Here is a 24,099-nt window from a genome sequence, read left to right on the forward strand (position 1 = left end):
ACTTACAGTATGGGAATCAAGAGTACCAGCAGGGTCACAGTCATTGTTTGCTCCTTTATGTAATAAAAAAAATAAACATATGATCATTTTTTGTAAATGAAGCAATGGAGCAGTTGCAAATTCCAAACTTTTCTATAATAAGGTTGCCCAGGGGTGATTTTGATATTTTAAAATGAGTTGAAGTCTTTAATGGTGACTGTGTAAAAGGATAATTAGCATCAGTGCATACTTTAGAACTTTTTTTATATGTAACCATCAGGATTCTTTGCAAAAATATGGCAGGGATGGGAAAAAGAGTAACTGAATCTCCACTACATGCATCTGACGAAATGGGTATTCACCCACGAAAGCTTATGCTCCAATACATCTGTTAGTCTATAAGGTGCCAAGGACTCTTTGCCACTTTTACAGATCCAGACTAACACGGCTACCCCTCTGATGAATAACCAACGGTATTTTTCCTAAATCTACAATGCCACCAGCTAAAGAGTGCCAAATTCCCTCAGTGCAGTTTATGAAACATGGAAGTGAGGAATAAACAAGATCTATTATGGGAGACTTCAATCACCCTGCTGTCTGCTGGGAGAGCAATACAGCGGTGCACAGACAATCCAAAAACTTTTTGGAAAGTGTAGGGGACAACTTCCTGGTGCAAGTGCTGGAGGAATCAAATAGGGGCAGTGCTCTTCTTGACCTGCTGCTCACAAACCAGGAAGAATGAGTAGGGGAAGCAAAAGTCAATGGTCACTGCCACCCAGGTTCCCATGAGATGGTTGAGGTCAGGATCCTGACACAAGGAAGAAAGGAGAGCAGCAGAATACGGACCCTGGACTTCAGAAAAGCAGACTTTGACTCCTTCAGGGAACTGATGGGCAGGATCCCCTGGGAGAATAACATGAGGGGGAAAGGAGTCCAGGAGAGGTGGCTGTATTTTAAAGAATCCTTATTGAGGTTACAGGAACAAACCATCCTGATGTGCAGAAATAATAGTAAATATGGCAGGCGACCAGCTTGGCTTAACAGTGAAATCCTTGATGATCTTAAACACACAAAAAAGAAACTTACAAGACGTGGAAGATTGGACAAATGACCAGGCAGGAGTATAAAAATATTGCTCAGGCATGCAGGAGTGAAATCAGGAAGGCCAAATAACACTTAGAGTTGCAGCTAGCAAGAGATGTTAAGAATAATAAGAAGGGTTTCTTCAGGTATGTTAGCAACAAGAACACCAAGGAAAGTGTGGGCCCCTTACTGAATGAGGGAGGCAACCTAGTGACAGAAGATGTGGAAAAAGCTAATGTACTCAATGCTCTTTTTTTTTTTTTTTTTTTTTGCCTCTGTCTTGACAAACAAGGTCAGCTCCCAGACTACTGCACTGGGCAGCACAGCATGGGGAGGAGGTGACCAGCCATCTGTGGAGAAAAGTGGTTTGGGACTATTTAGAAAAGCTGGATGAGCCCAAGTCCATGGGGCCGGATGCGCTGCATCCGAGAGTGCTAAAGGAGTTGGTGGATGTGATTGCAGAGCCATTGGCCATTATCTTTGAAAACTCATGGTGATCGGGGGAGGCCCCGGACAACTGCGAAAAGGCTAATGTAGTGCCCATCTTTAAAAAAGGGAAGGAGGATCCAGGGAACTACAGGCCAGTCAGCCTCACCTCAGTCCCTGGAAAAATCATGGAACAGGTCCTCAAGGAATCAATTCTGAAGCACTTAGAGGAGAGGAAAGTGATCAGGAACAGTCAGCATGGATTCACCAAAGGCAAGTGAAGCCTGACTAATCTAATTGCCTTCTATGACGAGATAACTGGCTCTGTGGATGGGGGAAAGCAGTGGACGTGTTATTCCTTGACTTTAGCAAAGCTTTTGATACGGTCTCCCACAGTATTCTTGCCTGCAAGTTAAAGAAGTATGGGCTGGATGAATGGGCTATACGGTGGATAGAAAGCTGGCTAGATCGTCGGGCTCAACAGGTAGTGATCGATGGCTCCATGTCTAGTTGGCAGCCGGTATCAAGCAGAGTGCCCCAAGGGTCAGTCCTGGGGCTGGTTTTGTTCAATATAGTCAATGATCTGGAGGATGGCATGGACTGCACCCTCAGCAAGTTTGCAAATGACACTAAACTGGGAGGAGTGGTAGATAGGATACAGAGGGACCTGGCCAAAAGAAATCTGAGGTTTAACAAGGCCAAGTGCAGAGGCCTGCACTTAGGATGGAAGAATCCCATGCACTCCTACAGACTAAGGACTGAATGGCTAGGCAGCAGTTCTGCAGAAAAGGACCTAGGGGTTACAATGGACGAGAAGCTGGATCTGAGTCAACAGTGTGCCCTTGTTGCCAAGAAAGCTAACGGCATTTTGGGCTGTATAAGTAGGGGCATTGCCAGCAGATCGAGGGATGTGATCATTCCCCTCTATTCAACATTGGTGAGGCCTCACCAGAGTACTGTGTCCAGTTTTGGGCTCCACACTACAAGAAGGATGTGGAAAATTTGGAAAGCGTCCAGTGGAGGGCAACAAATGATTAGGGGACTGGAACGCATGACTTATGAGGAGAGGCTGAGGGAACTGGGCTGGTTTAGTCTGCAGAAGAGAAGAATGAGGGGGGGGATTTGATAGCTGCTTTCAACTACCTGAAAGGGGGGTTCCAAAGAGGATGGCTCTAGACTGTTCTGAGTGGTAGCAGATGACAGAACAAGGAGTAATGGCCTCAAGTTGCAGTGGGGGAGGTTTAGGTTGGATATTAGGAAAAACTTTTTCAGTAGGAGGGTGATGAAGCACTGGAATGTGTTACATAGGGAGGTGGTAGAATCTCTTTCCTTTGAGGTTTTTAAGGTCAGGCTTGACAAAGCCCTGGGTGGGATGATTTAGTTGGGGATTGGTCCTGCTTTGAGCAGGGGGTTGGACTAGATGACCTCCTGAGGTCCCTTCCAACCCTGGTATTCTGATTCTATTAGATCATCCAGTCCATCTCCCTGATGTGTCCTGTACATGTTCCATGTTTCTATGGAGCTATCTATACAGTGGAGTGCTCTGGGGAACACAATGGTAAAAATGTATGCATTTTGCATCAAGATCAAGTATCTTATATCGTAAACCTTACCTTGGCAATAGGGGAAACTGTAGCCTTCTGAAAGGCATCTGTCACACTGCTGCCCTGTAATGCCTGTTCGACACTCACACTGCCCTGTTGTTGACTCACATGTGTTCTGATAGGAACCATGGGGAGAACACTGACAAGCTGAACAAAAAATCATTATTTGGTAAGATTCTAGCTACATTTAGTAAGAAATAACCTGTTTCGGGACTGAAGTTTTAAAATTTAACATCTTATCTGGAACATTCCTGATTTTCTTTGCAATAAGACTGTTTAAAAAAAAAATGCACCCATCAATATGAAATCTGAGTGCCTTATTTCACACACGAGTTACATGATTTGATTTTTCCCTTCTTAACAGAAGCAGTTAGGATTATCAGGAACTTCACTGCACTCATTCTTCTGTTCTTTGCTTCAATCCAAGGGCAGACTGAAGTGGGGATTGGTTTGTTTGCTGGTTCTGTTTAATGTTACATATAGCTTAAGGCAAAGGCTTTTTCTAGGCTAGGATTTAAAACTGAGATAGCACATGCTACATTCTAACATCAGATCTTTAAACCTTGACTAGGAAGGGCTAAAAAGGGGGTCTTGCCTTTTACCCAGAGAGCAGTCACATTTGTGGTCATCTTCATGTTCCTGTTCACACTATTGACCCCAGTATTGAAATGACTTACACACATGCTAAATTTATGCATTGAGTAGTCCCACTGAAGTGAATCAAACTACTCGGTGTGTGTGTGAGGTTAAGCATATTTCTTTGCAGGATCAGTGTCTAAAGTTGAAACTGTTAAATACAGTTCTTGTAGAGTAGCAATTAGTTCCCTAAAAGTTGTTGGAATTTTGTCCTGAGAAGTGGTTATAGCCATACTGTAAAACAGAGGTGGGCAAACTACAGGCCACATCCGGCCCGCGGGACCATCCTGCCCGGCTCCTGAGCTCCCGGCCAGGGAGGCTAGCCCCCAGCTCCTCCCCCACTGTCCCCCCAGCCGTGCGGGCAGCACGGCTTGTGCCCGCCCACCTCCCAGGCTTTCCAATAAGCCTGTCCTGCCACTCTGAGGGGCATGGTAAGGGGGAGGGGAGTTGGATAAGGGGCAGGAGGTCCCGGGGGGTAGTTCCGGGGCAGTTGGATGGGGTGGAGGTTCGGGGGGGGGGCAGTCAGGAGCAGCAGGGGTTGGATGGGAGGGGTGTCCCAGGAGGGGGGGACAGGGAGGTTGAATAGAGGGTGGGGTCCTGGGGGGGCAGTTAGGGACAGGGGTCCCAGAAGGGGGTGGTCAGGGGACAAGAAGCAAGGGGTGGGGGGTTGGATGGGTCAGGGAGCCTGTCAAGAGGCAGGGGTGTGGATAGGGGTTGGGGCAGTCAGGGGACAGGGAGCAGGGGGGGTTGGATAGGGGGTGGGGTCCCAGGAGGGGGCGGTCAGGGGACAAGAAGCAGCGGGGGTTAGATGGGTCGGGGGTTCTGAGGGAGATAGTCAGGGGGTGGGAAGTGGGAGGGGGCAGATGGGGGCAGGGGCCAGGCTGTTTGCGGAGGCACATCCTTCCCTACCCAGCCCTCCATACCATTTTGCAACCCCGATGTGACCCTCGGGCCAAAAAGTTTGCCCACCCCTGCTGTAAAACAATATAGCTCCTCTGGTACTGCCAATCTGAAATAAATTTTATTTTTTAGGAAACAAATATCTCTGTTAATGATGCTCAGTGGTACCAGGCACGTGACCACCACACCTATAACCACGCACATAACAACCATGTTTAAAGTACTTAAACACCTGATTTTAATTAGTGTAGACAGGGTCTGAATGTTTCATTCTACTTAACTTTACTGTCTCTAGGTTTCTGTAATATCAGTCATATAATTCATTTTGGGTCTAATCAGTAGAACTGGTCAGGTGAGTAAGGTTACTGAGATGAGTAGGTTTGCAGGATCAAGCCCTTTTAGGTCTCATGTAGACTAGGAGTTAAGGTGTGATGTTGGCACATGATGTTAGGCAATGTATACTTTAATACACAACAAACTAGTTGAGTTAAAGCTGAGGCTCCCTATTGCCCCTGCCCCACCCCAACTATTGACCAAGTTAGAATTGCTAGAGGCAGCAAGCATTGTCTACATTAGACTTTTAAAACATGTTAGTTAACATCATACTTTAAATCCCAGTCTAGACAAGGCCTGAGAGGTTAATGAGGCTTTTAAGAACTATAGTTGGTAGCCTCATCTGCCTGCCCCACAGAGCTTCTATATACGATGTGCTAAATAAACAGGGGGAGGAGAGAACCATTTACTGTTTCTGCCTAAAATGACACTCACTCTTGCTTTGATTCTTGCAGTTTTACATGGAAAAGCTTTTGAGGGAATTAACTGATTTTTTTTCTTTATAACCGAAAACAAAAGGAAAGCAAAGCAAAAGAAGGAACTGCTGTTACTCACGCAAGCAGCTGGGATAGCTAAAATAACCTGGAGCACATTGGTTGCATCGAAGTCCAGCATAATTTTTATGGCACCGACACTGACCACTAGGCCCGCATGTATTGTCCAATGAGCCAAGTGCATCACAGTTGCACTCTGCACAAGGGAAAATCACAAACAATTATTCATGCAGCTATTTGTCCAAAGCAGTAGTTATTTTAAAATAAAATGTTCTGAAAAATTCACCTTTGGCTCAAACAAACACAAGACATTCAGCCAAAACCATGATTTTACCAGCAAAAATGAACATCTGCAAACAGTGGCTTAGAATACAATTGCCTGATCAGCCATGATATTAGTCTTATTGCAATGCTATAATGTATTAAAGAAAGTTTTAGTTTGATCATTTGCAAACTACATACAGGATAGAAATTCACCTTAAAACTGAAGGAAAATTATTTGAGGAAATTACTTAGTCTTAAAAGAGAGCCTCATGCATTAAGTATTGAGGAAGTAGAGCAGCATTTGATATGGCATAATGACTAGCTAGCAATTTATTAGGATAACAATTTGATACAGTAAAGAGAAAAGGAGTACTTGTGGCACCTTAGAGATTAACAAATTTATTTGAGCATGAAGTGAGCTCTAGCTCACGAAAGCTTATGCTCAAACAAATTTTAGTCCCTAAGGTGTCACAAGTACTCCTTTTCTTTTTGCGAATACAGACTAACGCTCTGAAATTTGATACAGTGTTCAAGTTAACTGCTGACCAACTTTAGTTCAACAAACTCTCAAATGAATTGCTGCCACAGTGTAAAAAAGCTAGTTTATGTGCTGTGAAGTAATGTATAAGAACTAGCATGTGGTTTGTGAATCCGTGTCAGAATATAATTGCTAGCCAGCTGGGTGTTTTTACTGGAGTTACAGCTATTTTAAATGTTGTTTCCCTGTTCTATGTATGTTTCTGGTTTCCCTCTTTCAGTTCCTCTCTGTTCAGCAGCCAAAGCTGTCTTACTCTGCTGTGTTTGTTTTCACAGGATTAAGAGAGGCAGCAAGACTCGCTACCCAGTCAATATGTGAGGGAGAGAGCTGCTAAAGCAAACCCACATCCCATCTCTCCCAAAAACATCTTCAGTGGCACCAATGCCTAGAGTTGAACATTAGATTGTAAACTCTTTGGGGGAGGGCCTGTCCTTTTTGTTCTCTTTGTACAGCATCTAGTACAATGGGGTCTTGGTCCAGGACTGGGGTTCCTAGACACTCTACATTTAACTTTTATTGTAATGCTGTAGAGTTAAATTCTCTTTTCATTTAAATGTAGTTACATCAGTGTAAGGGCTTGATCCTACTCCTAGTGAATCAATGGTAATGCTCCCATTGACTTCAATGGGGCAGGATCAGGCACTAAGTGAGGAAAATCAGGCCCAGGCTAGTTTGCATAGCTGGAGGAACAGTGATTTGATCTTCAGTGGGATTGGCACACAGATGGATAGTATTGTTTTTTCTCACCCCTCCTCTTAATCGAGTTTTCCAAGGAACTCTGCTGTTGCACTAGATAAAAAAAAATCTTTCCGAACATCCTGCCACGTCCCATTACATCAGTTTTATGATCATGCATAGGTAAACGATGGTTAAAGAAGAAACTGTCACCCCTTTTTTACTTTGGCTGCATGTCCCCTTTTAGTTTTCTCTTATGTTTAATTATCTTTTACAGTCTTTTTTTGTGACTTGTTTTTGCATGATCTCTTACCACTTTTATGTTTCATTGCAGATTTCAGCGTTAAAAGTTTAAACCAGTTCAATATGGGCTACATTTGCTACACTAAATTGCCAGTTGATTCACTTCCAACTTAAAAAAATTATAGCATGGACATAGTATTTTAAAACCACTGAACTGTGTGTACCAGTGTAGAACTCTGATTTGATTTTTTTCATTAAAACATTTTAATGTACTCCAGATCTGTAAAAGGGAGAACCATATGGTAATTCTTTACTCCATCCATTTTGTTTGACTCAAACTAGTACTTTGGATTTTTCTTCTAAGGAGCATAAAGAATTCTGTAGTCCTTTCATAGGCATATATTTAGAACGTAAGCCCATAATGAAGGTGGCTGTTGCATTTACTAATACAAAATAATTATTGTGACGTTCTGTACCCCCCTATGTTCAACCTTTTTACAAGAGTATGATACATTTTGTACAAAGTATGCCTTATGAGGTATCATTTGAAAAATCATAATCTGCTGAACATTATTGTACTGGTAAAATCTGTGGCAACATTGTATGTAAGGTTATAAAATTCTACTCTGTCATGTTCCAAGTTAGGGGAAACAGCTTCAGACCAGTTCCCCAGAGACAAAAGGCTAGACAACATCTCAGCAAGGTGTCAACAAAATCAAATGGACTAGCATCTGGTTAAGCGGCCATTCTTTGTCAGGAAGAAGGGTGTGAGCAAGAACTTTACATATTAACAGTGAAACAATGGGAAGTTCCCATCCCCCAGACCTCCTGCCTCCAGAATGCCAGCTGGAGATGATCTTCAAAGGGAAAAGAGAACTGTAAGAAATGGCAAGAGAAGCCCCAAAATACTCCTCCCTTTCTCTCTGCTCATGGGCATCAACAGAAACTGGAAAGACAGGGGACTGGGGGAGGAGTCCTGACTGAAAAAGTTCAGCCAGTAATGATTAAAAAGATATGGTGAGAAAAACCTTTCCTTTTGAATAGCTGGATAAGTTAGATATTAGTTGTTTTACTTTTTATTTTCTTTGTAACCAATTTTTACTTTTATGCCTGATTACTTGTAATCAGTTCAAATTTTTCTTTCTGTAGTTAATAAACTTATTTTATCGAAACTAGTGTGTATGGAATGAAATGCTTGGGAACCTCCATTTGAGATAACAGGGTTTGTGCATATCATTTTCTATTATTGAAATGATGAACTTTCTATGAGCTTGTATTGTCCAGAAGGAAACTGCTAGGCAGTACAAGACACACATATCTGAGGACAAGTCTGGAACTGGGAATTTGCTGGTGTCCCTCCGCAATATAACTCAGGCGTGACTGGCTAGAGCATTCATGCAACATAGCTGGGAGTGATTTTGCATGCTGGAGACTGTGTGTGAACAGACCAGGAATGGTTGTTCTGACAACAAAGCAGTGTAAAAGGCACCTCAGGTTGGAGAGTTGAGGGGACGCAGCTGTTCAACAGTCCAGACTGTACCCTGGGTAACATCACAATGATACAACAACGAGGAAGCGAATTTTCCTGTATCTTCCTATATGCAACATGTTCATGTATGCTTGTGTGTACACATCAAAACTTACTGTGACATGAGACCTCACCTTTTCTCTCACTGGGTGAAATTCACCTCAGTGCTGAGGGCCTGTGCCACTTAAATCCTGAATTAACAACTTCACGCACTAAACAATATAGAGACATCTTGCCTGAAGCAGGCACTCTCTAACACAAACTGGTGACAAAAAGAGACTTGACTGCTTTCTTGTACAGACACAAATAGTTACAGGGGAGTTTTGCAAGAGAGTTTGGGGGGGGGGGCTAGATACTCTTCATTAACATTCCCTAAGTTTAAGGCAATAAACACCCCCTGATAAAAACATAACAATAATTGAAAGAGATGCAGGAGTAAAAAGATAATGCAGACAGAAGTCCAGCAGCAGGGTGGGGGCTATCCAATTTATTGCATTGAATGCAGCATGTATGACTACCTGCCTTATGGCCAAGTGACATAAGTGTACATTCTGTGCAAGGAGATCCAGGCCCCCAGAGACCACATATGGGCTTTGGAGACCAGAGTGGCTGAACTGGAGGAGCTAAGGGGAAAAGAGAGGTACATAGATGAGACTTTCTGGGACACAGTAGAACGGTCCCATCCTCAGTCTGACAGCGTCTGTGCAGTTGAGGAGGATGTAAGTCTCAGGGAAGGAGAGCATCAAACTGGAGCACAGGGAAATGATCCCATAGTTGGGACCCTCTTTCCAGATGATTCTATGGCAGGGAATCTCAAACTTGAATCACCAGGAGGGCAACATGAGGACTAGTACATTGGCCCGAGGGCCGCATCACTGACACACCCTTCCCCCCCCCCCCCCGCTGCCCCCGGCCCTACCTCCACTCCACCCCTTCCATGTGGCCCTGCCCCTGCCCCACCCCTTCCCCAAAGTCCCCACCCCAACTCCACCCCCTCCCTGCCCCTATTCCAACCCCTTCCACAAATCCCTGCCTCTTCTCTGCCTCCTCTCCTAAGCGCGAGGCTCCCCGCTCCTCCCTCCTGGAAAGCGCTAAGTGCCGCCAAACAGCACCTGGAGGTAGGCAGAGGAGCAGGGACACAGCACACTGGGGGGAGGGGAGCTTAGCAGGCCACAGGAAATGACCCCGCGGGCCACATGTTTGAGACCCGTTCTATGGTATCCTCTCTCACTGAGGATACCTCTGCAGGGGAGGGAACTCCAGTTATTAGGAAGAGTAACAGTAATGGGGGATTCGATCATTTGATACATAGATAGCTGGGTTTGTGATGACCACGAGAACCGCATAGTGACTTGCCCGCTGGGTACAAAGGTTGTAGATCTCTCGAGACATCTAGACAGACTTATGTGTAGTGCTAGGGAGAAGCCGGTGGTCGTGGTACATGTAGGTACTAGTGACATAAGGAAGGTTAGGGGAGAGGTCCCAGAAGCCAAATTTAGGCTGCTGGGTATGAGATTGAAGCCCAGGACCTCTATGGTAGCATTCTCTCAAATGCTTCCAGTTCCCACGTAGGGCCAGTTAGACAGGCTGAACTGCAGGGTCTCAATGCGTGGATGAGACGATGGTGTAGGGAGGAGGGGTTTAGATTTATTAGGAACTGGGGAAACTTTTGGGAAAGAGGGAGCCTAGTCAGGAGGGAGGGGCTCCACCTAAACCAATACAGAACCAGACTGCTGGCACTTAAAATTTAAAGGGTGGTAGAGCAGTTTTTAAACTAAGGGCTGGGGGAAAGCCGACAGGTGTGGATGACCACGTGGTTTGGACAGAGACATCCCTCTAGGAAGGCTCTATTAACAGAGATTCTCTATGTCCTAGTAAGAAGGAGAGGATGGAAGATAAGATGTGGGTAGGATCCATTGAGAAACAGTCAAATGAAAAAGAGTCCCATTCAATTACATCACATAATGGCAGACACCTAAAAAGTGACCATTTTAAAGTGCTTATATACAAATGTTAGAAGTCTAAATAATAAAATGGGTGAACTTGAGTGCCTCAGATTAAATGAGGATAACCAGGATGGTGATAGTGACTGTGAAATGCTTAGGGAGATTAGAGAGGCTATAAAAATAAAAAAAACCTCAATAATAATGGGGGATTTCAACTACCGCCATACTGACTGGGTACATGTCACCTCAGGATGGGTTGCAGAGATGAAGTTTCTTGACACCTTAATTGACTGGTTCTTGGAGCAGCTAGTCCTGGAAACCACAAGAGGAGAGGCAATTCTTGATTCAGTCCGAAGCAGAGCACAGGATCTGGTCCAAGAGATGAATATACCTCTACTGCTTGGTAATAATGACCATTATATAATTAAATTTAACATCCCTGTGGTGCGGAAAATACCCTCACAGAAGCCCACGATGGTAGCATTTAATTTCAGAAAGGGGAAGTACACAAAAATGAGGAAGTTAGTTAAACAAAAATTAGGGGTACAATGCCAAAAGTGAAATCCCTCCAAGGTGCACGGAAACATTTTAAAGACACCAAAATAGAGGCTCAGACTAAATGTAGACCCCAAATTAAAAAAACATAGTAACAGGACGAAAAAAGTGTGACTGTGACCAAACAACAAAGTAAAAGAAGCAGTGAGAGGCAAAAAGGCATCCTTTAAAAAGTGGAAGTTAAATCCTAGTGAGGAAAATAGAAAGGAGCATAAACTCTGGCAAATTAAGTATTAAAAGTATAATTAGGAAGGCTAAAAAAGAATTTGAAGACAGCTAGCCAAAGACTCAAAAAGTAATAGCAAAAAAATTGTGAGCACATCAGAAGCAGGAACCCTACTAAACAACCAATGGGTCCACTGGATGATCGAGATGCTAAACAAGCATTCAAGGATGATAAGGTCATTGTGGAGAAACTAAATGAATTCTTTGCATCGGTCTTCATGGCTGAGGATGTGAGGCATTCTTTTTAGGTGACAAATCTGAGGAACTGTCCCGGATTGAGGTGTCATTAGAGGAAGTTTTGGACCAAATTGATAAATAATAAGTAAGTAATAAGTAATAAGTCACCAGGACCAGACGGTATTCACCCAAGAGTTCTGAAGGAACTCAAATGTGAAATTGCAGAACTACTAACTGTAGTATGTAACCTGTCATTTAAATCAGCTTCTGTACCAGATGACTGAAGGACAGCTAATGTGACACCAATTTTTAAAAAAGGTTCCAGAGGAGATTCCGGCAATTATAGGCTAGTAAGCCTGACTTCAGTACCGGGCAAACGGGTTGAAACTGTAGCAAAGAACAGAATTATCAGACACATAGATGAATTTAATTTGTTGGGGAAGAGTCAACATAGTTTTTGTAAATGGAAATCATGCCTCACAAATCTGCTAGAATTCTTGAGGTGGTCAGCAAACATGTGGACAAGGGGGATCCAGTGGATATAGTGTACTTAACTTTTCAGAAAGCCTTTGACAAGGTCCCTCAACAAAGGCTCTTAAGCAAAGTAAACTGTCATGGGATAAGAAGGAAGATCCTCTCATGGATCAGTAACTGGTTAAAAGATAGGAAACAAAGGGCAGGAATGAATGGTCAGTTTTCAAAACAGAGAGAGGTAACCAGTGGTGTCCCTCAGGGGTCTGTACTGGGACCAGCCCTATTCAACATATTCATAAATGATCTGGAAAAGGGGTAAACAGTGAGGTGGCAAAATTTGCAGATGATACAAAACTACTCAAGATGGTTAAGTCCAAAGCAGACTGTGAAGAGTTACAAAGGGATCTTACAAAACTGGATGACCGGACAACAAAATGGTAGATGAAATTCAATGTTGATAAATGCAAAGTAATGTACATTGGAAAACATAATCCCAACTATACGTATAAAATGATGGGATATAAATTAGCTGTCACCACTCAAGAAAGAGATCTTGGAGTCACTGTAGATACTTCTCGGAAAACATCCACTCAATGTGCAGAGGCAGTCAAAAAAGCTAACAGCATGTTGGGAATCATTAGGAAAGGGATAAATAATAAGACAGAAAATATCAGATTGCCTCTATATAAATCCATGGTATGCCCACATCTTGAATACTGCATGCAGATGTGGTCGCCCCATCCCATATATTGGAATTGGAAAAGGTAGAGAAAAGGGCAACAAAAATTATTAGGGGATGGAACAGCTTCCATGTGAGGAGAGATTAATAAGACTGGGACTTTTCAGCTTGGAAAAGAGAAGACTTGGGGGAACATAACAGAGGTCTATCAAATCACGACTGGTGTGGAGAATGTAAATAAGGAAGTGTTATTTACTCCTTCTCATAATACAAGAACTAGGGGTCACCAAATGAAATTAATAGACAGCAGGTTTAAAACAAACAAAAAGAAGTATTTCTTCACACAACGCACAGTCAACCTGTAGAACTCTTTGCCAGAGGATGTTGTGAAGGTCAAGACTACAACAGGGTTCAAAAAAGACCTAGATAAATTCATAGAGGATAGGTCTATCAATGGCTATTAGCCAGGATGGGCAGGGATGGTATCCCTAGCCTCTGTTTGCCAGAAGCTGGGAATGGGCGACAGGGGATCGATCACTTGATGATTACTTGTTCTGTTCATTCCTTCTGAAGCACCTGGCACTGGCCACTGTCAGAAGACAGGATACTGGGCTAGATGGACCTTGGTATGACCCAGTATAGCTGTTTTTACGTATAAGCTTATAGTCCATGAGTACTGATCAGTACCCGCTCTCTGCATCAGGGCAGTAACGTAGGGTGTGGGAGTTGGATATGTGGGCCACATTCTTCCCTCAAAAACAACTGTGCAACTCCAATGACGTCGATGGGCTTTCATGACAGAAATAAGACAACAGAGACTGGTCCGGGGTCTTTCATTTGCTCTCAAAATACACATGGAATGACTGACAAGGGGAAAATGGATTCTTATTTACAAAATAAAAAGCAACTTCTTTGTACATTTTACAAAACAGAAAGTTTATAAGGATGTAAGTGCTCTTGCTAGCAAAGACCCTCTTCAAAAACAAACAAATCCTTCATAGCACATCTTTGTATACTTCATTTCTTCCGATGTCAATGATACTGCTAGTGCTGTAAACATCTATGTGAAAAGAGTTTTCATAGCCTTTTATTTTTAAAAAGAGCATTTGAGCGGATTGTTGACCTCCACTACAGGGTTCAATCTGTCCATGAAACATAGAGAAATATAAAAATAAGATCTAATAACTAGATTCCGAGGCTTGCCTGCAGTTAGTGTTCTAAATAGTCAAGAGCAGTGAAAGGACAAGGGGAAACTCTGAACTTTCACCATACAGAATGTAAGAGAATCTCACCTATTTACAATAATGAATACTGCCCCAGTCAATGCAAAAACAGAATCTTAAAGTACGGTCATTCCAGTCCAGACTCTCAGGGGCCAGTTCAATTCTATACGTATCACCTGCAGTCTTACCTTGACAGATGGGGAAAGAATGGTAGCCAGGACGACAGCTCTCACACTGACGTCCATCTACCTCAAAGCGGCAAAGACATTTTCCAAGGAAATCACAGATTTCAGGGAGGGCACCAGCTGAATTACATGTACACACTAAAAACAAGAAGTGAATTTTAGACGCAGCCACTGCAGAGATATTCCTCTTCCTCTTTCCTAAAAACATTCCCTTCTTGCTAATCTCCAGTATAAAGGGCTAGATTCTGCTATCCTTATGCTGTTGATTAGCTCTATGGATTTAGAAGTGATTATTTGTGAAGAAAGGTATTAATCAGCGTGAGTAAGCATGGCAGAATCTGGCCCAAATGTCAGTGTCAAGGAAGTACCATCGTGTTCTCGTTCTGGGCCAGATGGGGCAGTACTCTACACTGGGAATAGTTCCACTGTTTTCAAGACTACTTGTGAAGTAAACAACAGTGGTCTGGTTTTATTATCTCAGTTTGGAGTGGGACTACTGAAATACATTTTAAAAATTCTCTATAGACTATTACCAACACCAGTATGTAGGTGAATAGTAAAAGTATTTTAAAAAAACGAACAGCTTTCTATCACTGACTGTAGCAGTCATAGCTTGACACATCAAAGGGGCATTGTCAAGTCAAACTAGGCCCAAAATTAAGGTTTTGTAAAACCAAGGTAACAGAATTTTTTCCGTTTTTGTTAAACTGTCATCAATCACATATTATTAAATCCATAGTCAAATCAGAATCTGATAGATGCATCATGCATTAGATAATAGTCAATAAGTTGAAGGTACCTGTATGATTTAGGGGGGAAAAACCCTCTTCTGGACCTTTTTCACTTTTTGCTTCCTATCACTCTATGCTGAATCACTTACTAAAGTCTCAGTCCTGCAAAAGGACATGACCCTTACTCCCCCTGAGCTCTACATAGAACAAGGATGCATCCACAGGATCAGGGTCTTATTTATAGAGAGAGTATTGTTGCTTACTCTGACAGAAAGGGTATTGAAAATACCCTACTGCACAGGCATCACAGGAAAGCCCCTGAAATCCAACTCGACATCTGCACTGTCCTGTCTTTCCATCACAGTTGCCATCCAGCACTCCCGAGCCATAGCACTGGCAAGCTAAACAGCACATTTTGTAAAAGGAAACATTTTCTGCATTATAGTCTTGAAGTTCACATTACACTTGGATTTAAAATGTTGGCATTTGTATATAATTTGGGTTCAAACTGTAAAAAAAAAAAAAACAACTATGGAACTTACGCTGGCATTGAGGGCCAAAAAATCCTGGTTTACAGCCATCTTCAAACATAAACAGAAGAAAGAAAGAGCTGAACAAAGCTGTAGCACAAACCTATAAAAACCCTTTACATTTTTGTGTAGCATAACAGACCCAGGGTTAATCCTGGTTAAAAAACAGTGCTATTACTCTGTAACTAATACAATTACTTACATGCCACTCGCACACAAATCCCATTTTCAAAACGTGAACAATCACATATTTTTCTGCCAAATTCCTTTATAAACAATGTTGACTGGAATACAAATTTACAATTTGTATAACCATAGGAGCACCCATCAAGATACAAGTCTCTCTCTCATGCCTCAAACTTTGATGCTACTGGCTAAAACTTGAGCAGCTGTAGTTCTGTTTCTTCCCATGCAGATTTATTCACTTAGTTATCACTCTTTGCTATTCTTTTCATTTTAGAAATATGAACGAGAAGGATTTACCCACAGGGCTATGCAGGTTTCTGCAGAAAGCCATAATTCTGAGCCATAGGTCTGTCACGGAAACTATGTTTGAGGTCACACATCTAGTGTCATTCCTCCCAGAATAGATGACTGCCTCTAAATGAACAGGCTTTTGGGTGAACACAGAGGGATCTAGCACTCTACAGATATTTTCAGGAAAACAACTAGGATCTGTAAACATGGAAATGGATTTATGTTGGTCTGATTATATGTGAAAGATTTCACTAGTTCAACTGATGAAAGTCCTTTTGTCAGCCCAAACATCAACAGCAACTCAGCGAAACCTACTGAATATTAAGCAGATATTACATTTTCTAGGATCTTAAAAAGAGTGCTAGATTTTTTAAATTATCAGCAGCAAAATGCAGTTTAAATACTTATTTACTTGAGTCACATTTGTAGTGTTCTGCAATGTGAAAGTATACACTTGAGAGTGGGCTTACTGCAAAGTGCCTTGAATTGAATGGAACCTTTCCATGGATTTCAACTGGTTTTGCATTGGCCTTTAAATAAGAAACATGTAGCCGTTACAAAATCAAAGTGTTGCATTCCCAAGGGCATTATACAGTATTTGCCAGGTGCAGGAGAGACCAGAAGTAGAGGTCAGGTAGCCTTAAGGAAGAGATTTTTCACTGTCAGACAGCTGACAAACTGTTCATATATCAGAGAATCCTAAAATGGATCAGTTTATGATGGTGTCAAGCAAAAAGGCCAGCTTCTTCTGCAGGTGTTTGCCTGCAGCCAGCTGAACTTATTTTTACCCATCTTTCATTCTGGGGTCAGCACATTAAATTGTTTAATATAAGCATGAATATATGTTGAGTTTCTGGTAAGAAGATAAATACTGAAAAAGACATTACTGCAATAGCACCAAACATGACAACATAACAAGAACAAACATTTCTGAAACAACACCAAAAAGAAAGAAAAAGAAAGAACTTGCCTTTAATACCACCACCCTCAGGGTATTCTGGATTTGGAGTAGTAAAAGGATAAATAGGAAGTCCTTTAAAATAAAAAACGCTATTAGGAATACTGGTTACAAATAAGATCCTAGATTTCTTTCACTTAAGATCATGCCATAAAACCAATGTGTTTTCCAGGGTTGTGAGTTCAATCCTTGAGAGGGCCATTTGGGATCTGGTGCAAAAATTGCGGATTCGTCCTGCTTTGAGCAGGGGTTGGACTAGATGACCTCCTGAGGTCCCTTCCAACCATGGTATTCTATGATTCTATCATAAATAATATACGGTATTTATATGACAGCAGTAACCATGTTCAGTTTTTATATTTGTTTTCAAGGAACTGACAATAGGGAACTGGTAATAACAAGACTTGGAACCCTTCACCTCCATGTTCCCAATTCAAATCCAAACCAGGGACTGATTATTCCTTGAGAGGGGACAACTATGGGAGACCAACTGTCTGCTGGAAAATCTACATGGTACCTTCCTGTTCCCCCTCCTTTTGCAGAGGGGTTTCTGATACCATTTACTGGGTAGAGATGCTGTTTTCAATGCTACTGATTCGGGAGCTGTGCAGCCACTAATTCTGTCTTCTGTTCCTGTCCTCTACTCTGCCCTGTTCTGAAGAGATGGAGTTAACAATGGTGCTTGCAATAACTCCTGGGCAGATTTCCATTTGGAAATCCACCAGGTAAGCAAAGGGAGATATGCCCTGACAAGATTCTCCTCTGCCAGCTTTGATTATGGACCTGACTCAAAGCCCATGGAAAGACTTCCATAGACTTCAGTGGGCTTTGGATTAGGCTCCATCTGAGCAGCACTCTGATGGGGTGTATTTGGCCCTTGCGATTCCTTGCCAGGGGCCTTTCAGTCCTGCTGCTCCCTGCCCCAAGAAGCAGTGAGTTGAGAGGAAAAGAGCCGTGAAAGTGGGTCCTCCAGCTTGCCTAGGGAGGACTCTCTGGAGCAGCCATTTTGGAAACCACAGAGACCAGGTCCTCCATGGGCTAGAAGGGCTAGCAACAGCCAATCATGTCCTGTTGGCCCAGATAAAAGGAGCAACCAGGCCTTAGTAGTTCAATTGGGATCAGAGGAGTAAAGAAGGGTGCTCCTAAGGTGACCAGATGTCCCGATTTTATAGGGACAGTCCCGATATTTGGGGCTTTTTCTTATATAGGCTCCTATTATCCCCCACCCCCATCTCAATTTTTCACACTTGCTATCTGGTCAGCCTAGGTGCTCCTCTCTGGCCAAAGGAGCCTGACAATCAGACAGAGTTTACAGCAGGGATTCAGGGGGAGAAGGACCTGAGGACACTGGCCTGGTGATCAAAGGGCCTGGTAGGAAGAGGCCTAGGGAAACAGCAGGGAAGGGTTAAAGTTGAGCACTGTACAGTTGCTGTGTGTAGAGTCCCTGGGTTGAAAACTAGAGTAGCAGGCGGGCCCGAGTTCCCCCACCAGTTACAGGTAAAGTGGTGTATACCTCAAGTAGGGGACGGGGCTTATTTGGAAACCTGAACAAAAGGCTGAATTTAAAGAGCTCAGAGCCACTGCTGAAGACCCCAGCAAGGGCAAAGAGACCATTTATTGGACTCTCTAATACCCCAGAAGGGGTTCATTTGGACTTTGTGACTTGGCCAGAGGGTCAAGCCACTAAACACCTACCAAGGTTGTCCAACAGGCTGCAGGGGGCACTAAAGGCAAGAAAAGGACTATGGTACCCCACCCAGCCACTCAGAGATGCCCCAGAGATGAGCGCCCCTTAAATCAGGACACATGACCCTACAAAGTGAGCTTTGGATAATCTAAGTTGCATTGTATTGGGAAGATATACTGCGTTGCAGAAATTGGCCTGCACCAGCATTCAATTTCTGACATTTCTCTTTCTACTGGATTGTGCACATAGGTCCAGTTTTACAACATAACCTGGAATATCACAGTGGTGAACCAAGCCCAAAGTTGCTGATCCAGGGCAATATGTAATCACCCACCAGAAACACAATTCTCCTTTGGGCTAGAAACATTTCCAGTGGGTCAACTTTTTTGAAATCCGCTCCTAGTGCCATTGCTTTTTTATACAGTAAACACAATTCTGGTGCTGTTACTTTTTTCTGGATTATATTTAATTTGTTCTTGAGAGAGGCTTTTGGGGTGCACTGCTCTTCTTTATTTCAACAGTAAACACTCCACTTTAAAGTAACAGCCTATTTTTTTTTAAACAATGTATCTAGACACAGTTTAGCTGCAATTTTGAATAGGGGCAAATTCTACATACTCGGATGCTTCCATGCCACATCATTTTTAATTAATGTATTTATTTTATTTTCACTATACACACAACCTTGCTCCAATCACCTTCTGACAATTCTTAAATATACAGGTATGACATAAACCACTCCTGTAACCCATCCTTTAACTATTAATCAGTGTATCAGCAAAAACCTAGCAGGAAAAGATATATTTAAGATCTTCACAATTTCCCACTAGAGCCTTCCCAATATGCAGGCCCTGCAGAATCCCTAGAAAGTTAACAAACTAAGGCTATTTTGGACTATGGGGGGGAAGGGTTAAAACTATGGGGTTCTCAAGGAGAATGCCTGGCAAGCTGTCCCCTTTCTCTTACAAGAGTCATGTTCTACTTCCGGTACCAATTCAGGTGAGTTAAAATCCCCATTTTATAGCTAGAGAAACTCAACCACAGTTAAATGACTTCCTCAAGACCTTGCAATTTCTCCATGGCAGAGCTGATATTAGAACTCATGAATTTCCTGGCTTCAAGACTTGGGCTCTATCCACTTCAAAAGTATCTTAAATGAATGTCAAAATCTGGGAATGTAGCTAAATCTCTGATTTCTAGCTTAACTTCTGTTCTTATCCATTGTGTACAACAGGGATAATAATACTTATTTGTCTCACCTGGGTATTGTGATAATTTATTAAAGTCTGTATATATTTGAGAGTATGAAATGATGACTGTTTTATATATGTGCAGTGTAATGTATAATGACTTATAATATAGATGCTTATTAAAATGACTAGAAGCCTGTGAAACAGAGATACGTCTCACTTCAATACTTACGGACACAGAATGGGAAACTATAGTATCCTTCAGCACATTGTTCACAGTTTTCGCCATGGAAATTCACCTTACAATGACAGCGACCAGATCCTTCCTCACAACCATCTGAATGCTCCTGATTACAACTGCAGGCTAAATAAATAACAACAGTTAAACACTTTCTTCAAATTAACCGATTTGTTGCTTTGGCAAAGAAACATAACATTGTAACTATTGTGACAGGGTCAGGCCAGATGGCTACAGGAGAGTGACAGAAGTTAGATATATTAGCCCCAGATTAAGCAGGTCCCTTTCCCCTGAATAAGATAATGGACTGTTGCAGAACAATCAGGAAGTTGCTGGAACCAATTAAGGCAGGCTAATTAGGACACCTGGAGCCAATTAAGAAGCTACCAGAATCAATAAGGACAGGCAGACTAATCAGGGCACCTGGTTTTAAAAAGGACCTCACTTCAGTTAGTGAGATGCATGTGAGGAGCTGGGAGCAAGTGGCGTGCAAGAAGCTGAGCAGTGAGTAGGTGTACTGCTGGAGGACTGAGAAGTACTAGCGTTATCAGACATCAGGAAGGTCCTGTGGTGAGGACAAAGAAGGTGTTGGGAGGAGGCCATGGGGAAGTAGCCCAGGGAGTTGTAGCTGTCGCACAGCTGTTACAGGAGACACAGTAGACAGCTGCAATCCACAGAGCCCTGAGCTGAAACCCAGAGTAGAGGGTGGGTCCAGGTTCCCCCCAACTCCCTATTTGATATAAGAGGAGTTGACCTGTGGGTCCCACCAGAGGGGAAGGTCTCTGGCCTGTCCCCCGACCCATTAGGTGGGCCAGCAGAAACTGCGGGGATTGTTCTCCTCCTTTTCCCCAGGCTGGCCAGTGATGAGGTTAGCTGAGTGAATGGCAGGTTTGTGCCACTAACAAAAGGAGCCAAACTGAGGACTGCCGTGAACCTCTGAGGCGAGCAAATCCGCCAGAAAGCGCAGAACCCACCAAGGCAGAGGAGGATCTTTGTCACACTATAGAAGTTTCAATTGTACTTGTGAATTAATCATTATTTAAATAATGCTACAAATTAACAATTACATATTACTTCACATCTTCAAAGTGCTGAATAAATTAATTAACCCTGGGAGATAGGTAAGTATTATTATTTACAAATCCCTTAACTCAGAGCTGTATTTTTCTGCATATCTTCCTATCATCACCTCCAGACAACATTGGTGTTTGCATGCCACTGCCTCTCCTCCACCTGTGCAGAAATCTTCGTCCATGCCTTTGTCTTTGAACTACTGCAACTGCCTCACAGTAGGAGTCTCACTAAAAGTCAATGGGACTTAATCACTTAGGCACTTCAAAAAATTTTATCCCAAATAACAAAGCCCTTGCCCTGATTGATAGGAAATACCAGTGTGAGATATAACCAAACAGAGAGAGACTTACGTATACAGCCGTCAGCAGCTCCCACTGGAATGCCGTAAGGACGATAGTACCCCTTTGCACATTGTTCACAGTTAATTCCAGCTGTGTTATGCTATGCAGAATGAAGTAAGAGAAAAATATAAGATGAGAAAGGAAAAACAAGCAGAAGGATACATAAGCAAATACAGGACTGAAAGATTGTAATTTAGGTTCCTATTATGTACAGTCAGGATCCGTATGAGAAGAAATCTAACAAGACTGCAATAAAGAGTGCATTTTATTCTTGTTCTTTACCTCTCTGATCTTTGCATGATATTATGAATCAGGGTAATAAACACATGGAATTTTTAACAATTAGTACATTTTAAACATTGCACAAAGTCCCTAAATCAACCTTCTGCTCATTTAAATCAGGGGAAAAGCACTGTCATTTTTATACTATTACCAGATATTTCTTTAACTTTCTTTTCATTTTGCCTTTTTATCATTACACACATACATACATATATAGTTTGACTACAACAGCATCATGCTGTTTCCATATTGAAAGATACATTTTTGTGACTAAATTACTCTCCAACTAAGATTAGAAACTTCAAATGAAAGCAAAACTATCAGTCTAGAAATAAAATTAAAAGCACAAAATAAAGTTTCTGTAAGTAGAGGAGACAGCTTTTTAAACATCTTAACGTGTCTTACACTCACAGAAAACATACTGTTCATGAATTTGAATTACAACAAATTTCTTGTGTCATAGGGTAAAGTCCCTAGTGGACTTCAGGGTATCTCTGTCTCTTTTCCCTTTCAAAGCAACATAGGGGTTTATGTAAAGGGGAAATGGAAAGCACAGTTCTCTCTCGTTAGCTAAATCTATGTAACAGCAATATATTGTCGGACGCAGATATATAATACAGAATATATGGGGCACTGTTGTCAGACCTGAAAGAAACAGGATCTAACTATATGTGTCATGCATCAGGTTCTATTAGTTCTTCATTCAGGCATGCATTTCCAACACTTTTTTCCATGACACAAATGGAAAAAGTAAAGTAAAATCCATGTGCCTTATTTATGAAGAAAATGTTATAATTAGATTTCATGGTTAATTCATTTAATGCAATTTAATTTCCACAAAATCAAATTACAGACAATTATCAGTTGCAGGCCTCATGGATTTAGGTCAGGTTTGCTCTTTTATATACTGGGAGCAATTTAGGAAACATGATCTTTCACGAATAAAGAGCTAACAGGAAGCACCAATATGACAAATCTTATAGCACTGGTTGAACAAAGCCCTACATAGAAATGTTAAGTGAAAGACAAAGATCTCTTCTTCCTCTCTTTAATAAAAAGAACTTTTATTTACTTCTGATTGCCTTTTGGGCAATAGCTGATTTTATTTTAGCAATAAGATGGAAAAAAATACTCAAACTATAGTTGCACTGCACACTTCCTTTCCTTCTTCCTTAATTTTTGACAGCACAACTATACTTCTTACATGTACAGCGTGCATCATTTTCTTGATTCTGTGTCATTGTTGTTCTTAAATTGTGTGACTGTATTTTGGTCCAAGCAGGTGTGATTTATAAATTAGTAAACAAGTTCCAATGGCTTGAATGAGGAAAACAACAGTGGGATGAGAGAGGGAACAGGCCTTGGTTGGAAGCAGGGGTCATTATCTATCCATCTATCTTAGGGTTTTTTACCATTCTTCATCACTATAATATCTGAGTGCCTTCCACATAAAATAGATTGGCAATAGCAAAGTCTCTAGTGGACTTCATGGTGTCTGTCTCTAACCCTTTTTAAAAGAATGCAGGCATTATAGTAAAGGGAACTGGGGGAGACCCAGCTTTCCCTCTTCAACTATAGCAAAGGGAGAGCTCCTTCCCTCTCCTCTCCCTTGCTTGGAGGAGCACTGCTCCCACACAACTCCCTCTCCTCCTTGGATGGTGCAGTGAGAGATCCCCTCTTCATCCAATCTGCTGTAACCACTGAAGTAGGGAACTACAACAGTGGGTTCTCTTTAAAAGTGTGATCGTTGTAATTAGGTGATCCCTTTTCTGGCCTCACAGAATATGAATTACTTTCAGTGACTTTTCTTCCTGGCTGGAGCATGAGCGATTATGTCATTGTAATGGTACTATTCAAAATGGCCATCTCAAAAATGTCAGCCTGAGAAAAGTAAGTCTTCTAGATACACTTTCCAAGTCACATTCATGCATAACCTATGAGATCAAAGCACCTTATTACCTGGCAATCAATGCAGACCCCTCCACCTTCATACCACCCACGGACGTTTAAGCTTCCTTTGCGTCGATCAACATCAGAATCATAGTAGCAATCAGTAGCATGTCCATGACAGTTGCAGGCTGAGGAAGTAATATTACAAGTCAGTTTTCATTATTATGCTGTAATTCAGTAACCTATTATAAACAAAAAAAGATGCTCAAATTTGTATACATTTTTTTTAAATCAGCCAAGAGCCTTTCACACTAAAGCCAACTTGAGATCATCTCTAAACATAAGACAGCATGTGCTACCAGGCTTGCCAGAGAGAGAGGCTGTGCCCCCCTCAAAAAAAAAAAAAGTTAACTACCTTTCTGTAACTGTTCTTCAGGATGTGTTGCGCATGCCCATTCCACTGTAGGTGTTTGTGTGTACCTTGTGCACAGCTGTCAGAGATTTTTTTCCCTTAGCAGTACCTTTGGGGGCAGT

At 42.1% G+C, this 24,099-nt stretch overlaps 1 protein-coding gene across 1 annotated transcript in view; it reads right to left on the reverse strand.

Annotated features, from left to right (window-relative positions):
- Window positions 1-24,099, reverse strand: part of LAMA3 (laminin subunit alpha 3) — a 190,903-nt gene that overhangs the window by 105,073 nt on the left and 61,731 nt on the right. Inside the window, exons 8-17 of the mRNA XM_074944500.1 lie at window positions 23,635-23,753; window positions 21,403-21,493; window positions 19,973-20,104; window positions 16,876-16,938; window positions 15,441-15,479; window positions 15,162-15,299; window positions 14,171-14,305; window positions 5,517-5,651; window positions 3,102-3,239; window positions 7-53 (exon numbers count right to left, since the gene is read on the reverse strand). Of these exons, the coding sequence (XP_074800601.1) occupies window positions 7-53; window positions 3,102-3,239; window positions 5,517-5,651; window positions 14,171-14,305; window positions 15,162-15,299; window positions 15,441-15,479; window positions 16,876-16,938; window positions 19,973-20,104; window positions 21,403-21,493; window positions 23,635-23,753 (1,037 nt within the window). The remainder of the gene's footprint in view (window positions 1-6; window positions 54-3,101; window positions 3,240-5,516; window positions 5,652-14,170; window positions 14,306-15,161; window positions 15,300-15,440; window positions 15,480-16,875; window positions 16,939-19,972; window positions 20,105-21,402; window positions 21,494-23,634; window positions 23,754-24,099) is intronic.

This window comes from Natator depressus, chromosome 2 (assembly GCF_965152275.1).
Source record: "Natator depressus isolate rNatDep1 chromosome 2, rNatDep2.hap1, whole genome shotgun sequence".
NCBI classification, from domain to species: Eukaryota; Metazoa; Chordata; order Testudines; family Cheloniidae; genus Natator; species Natator depressus.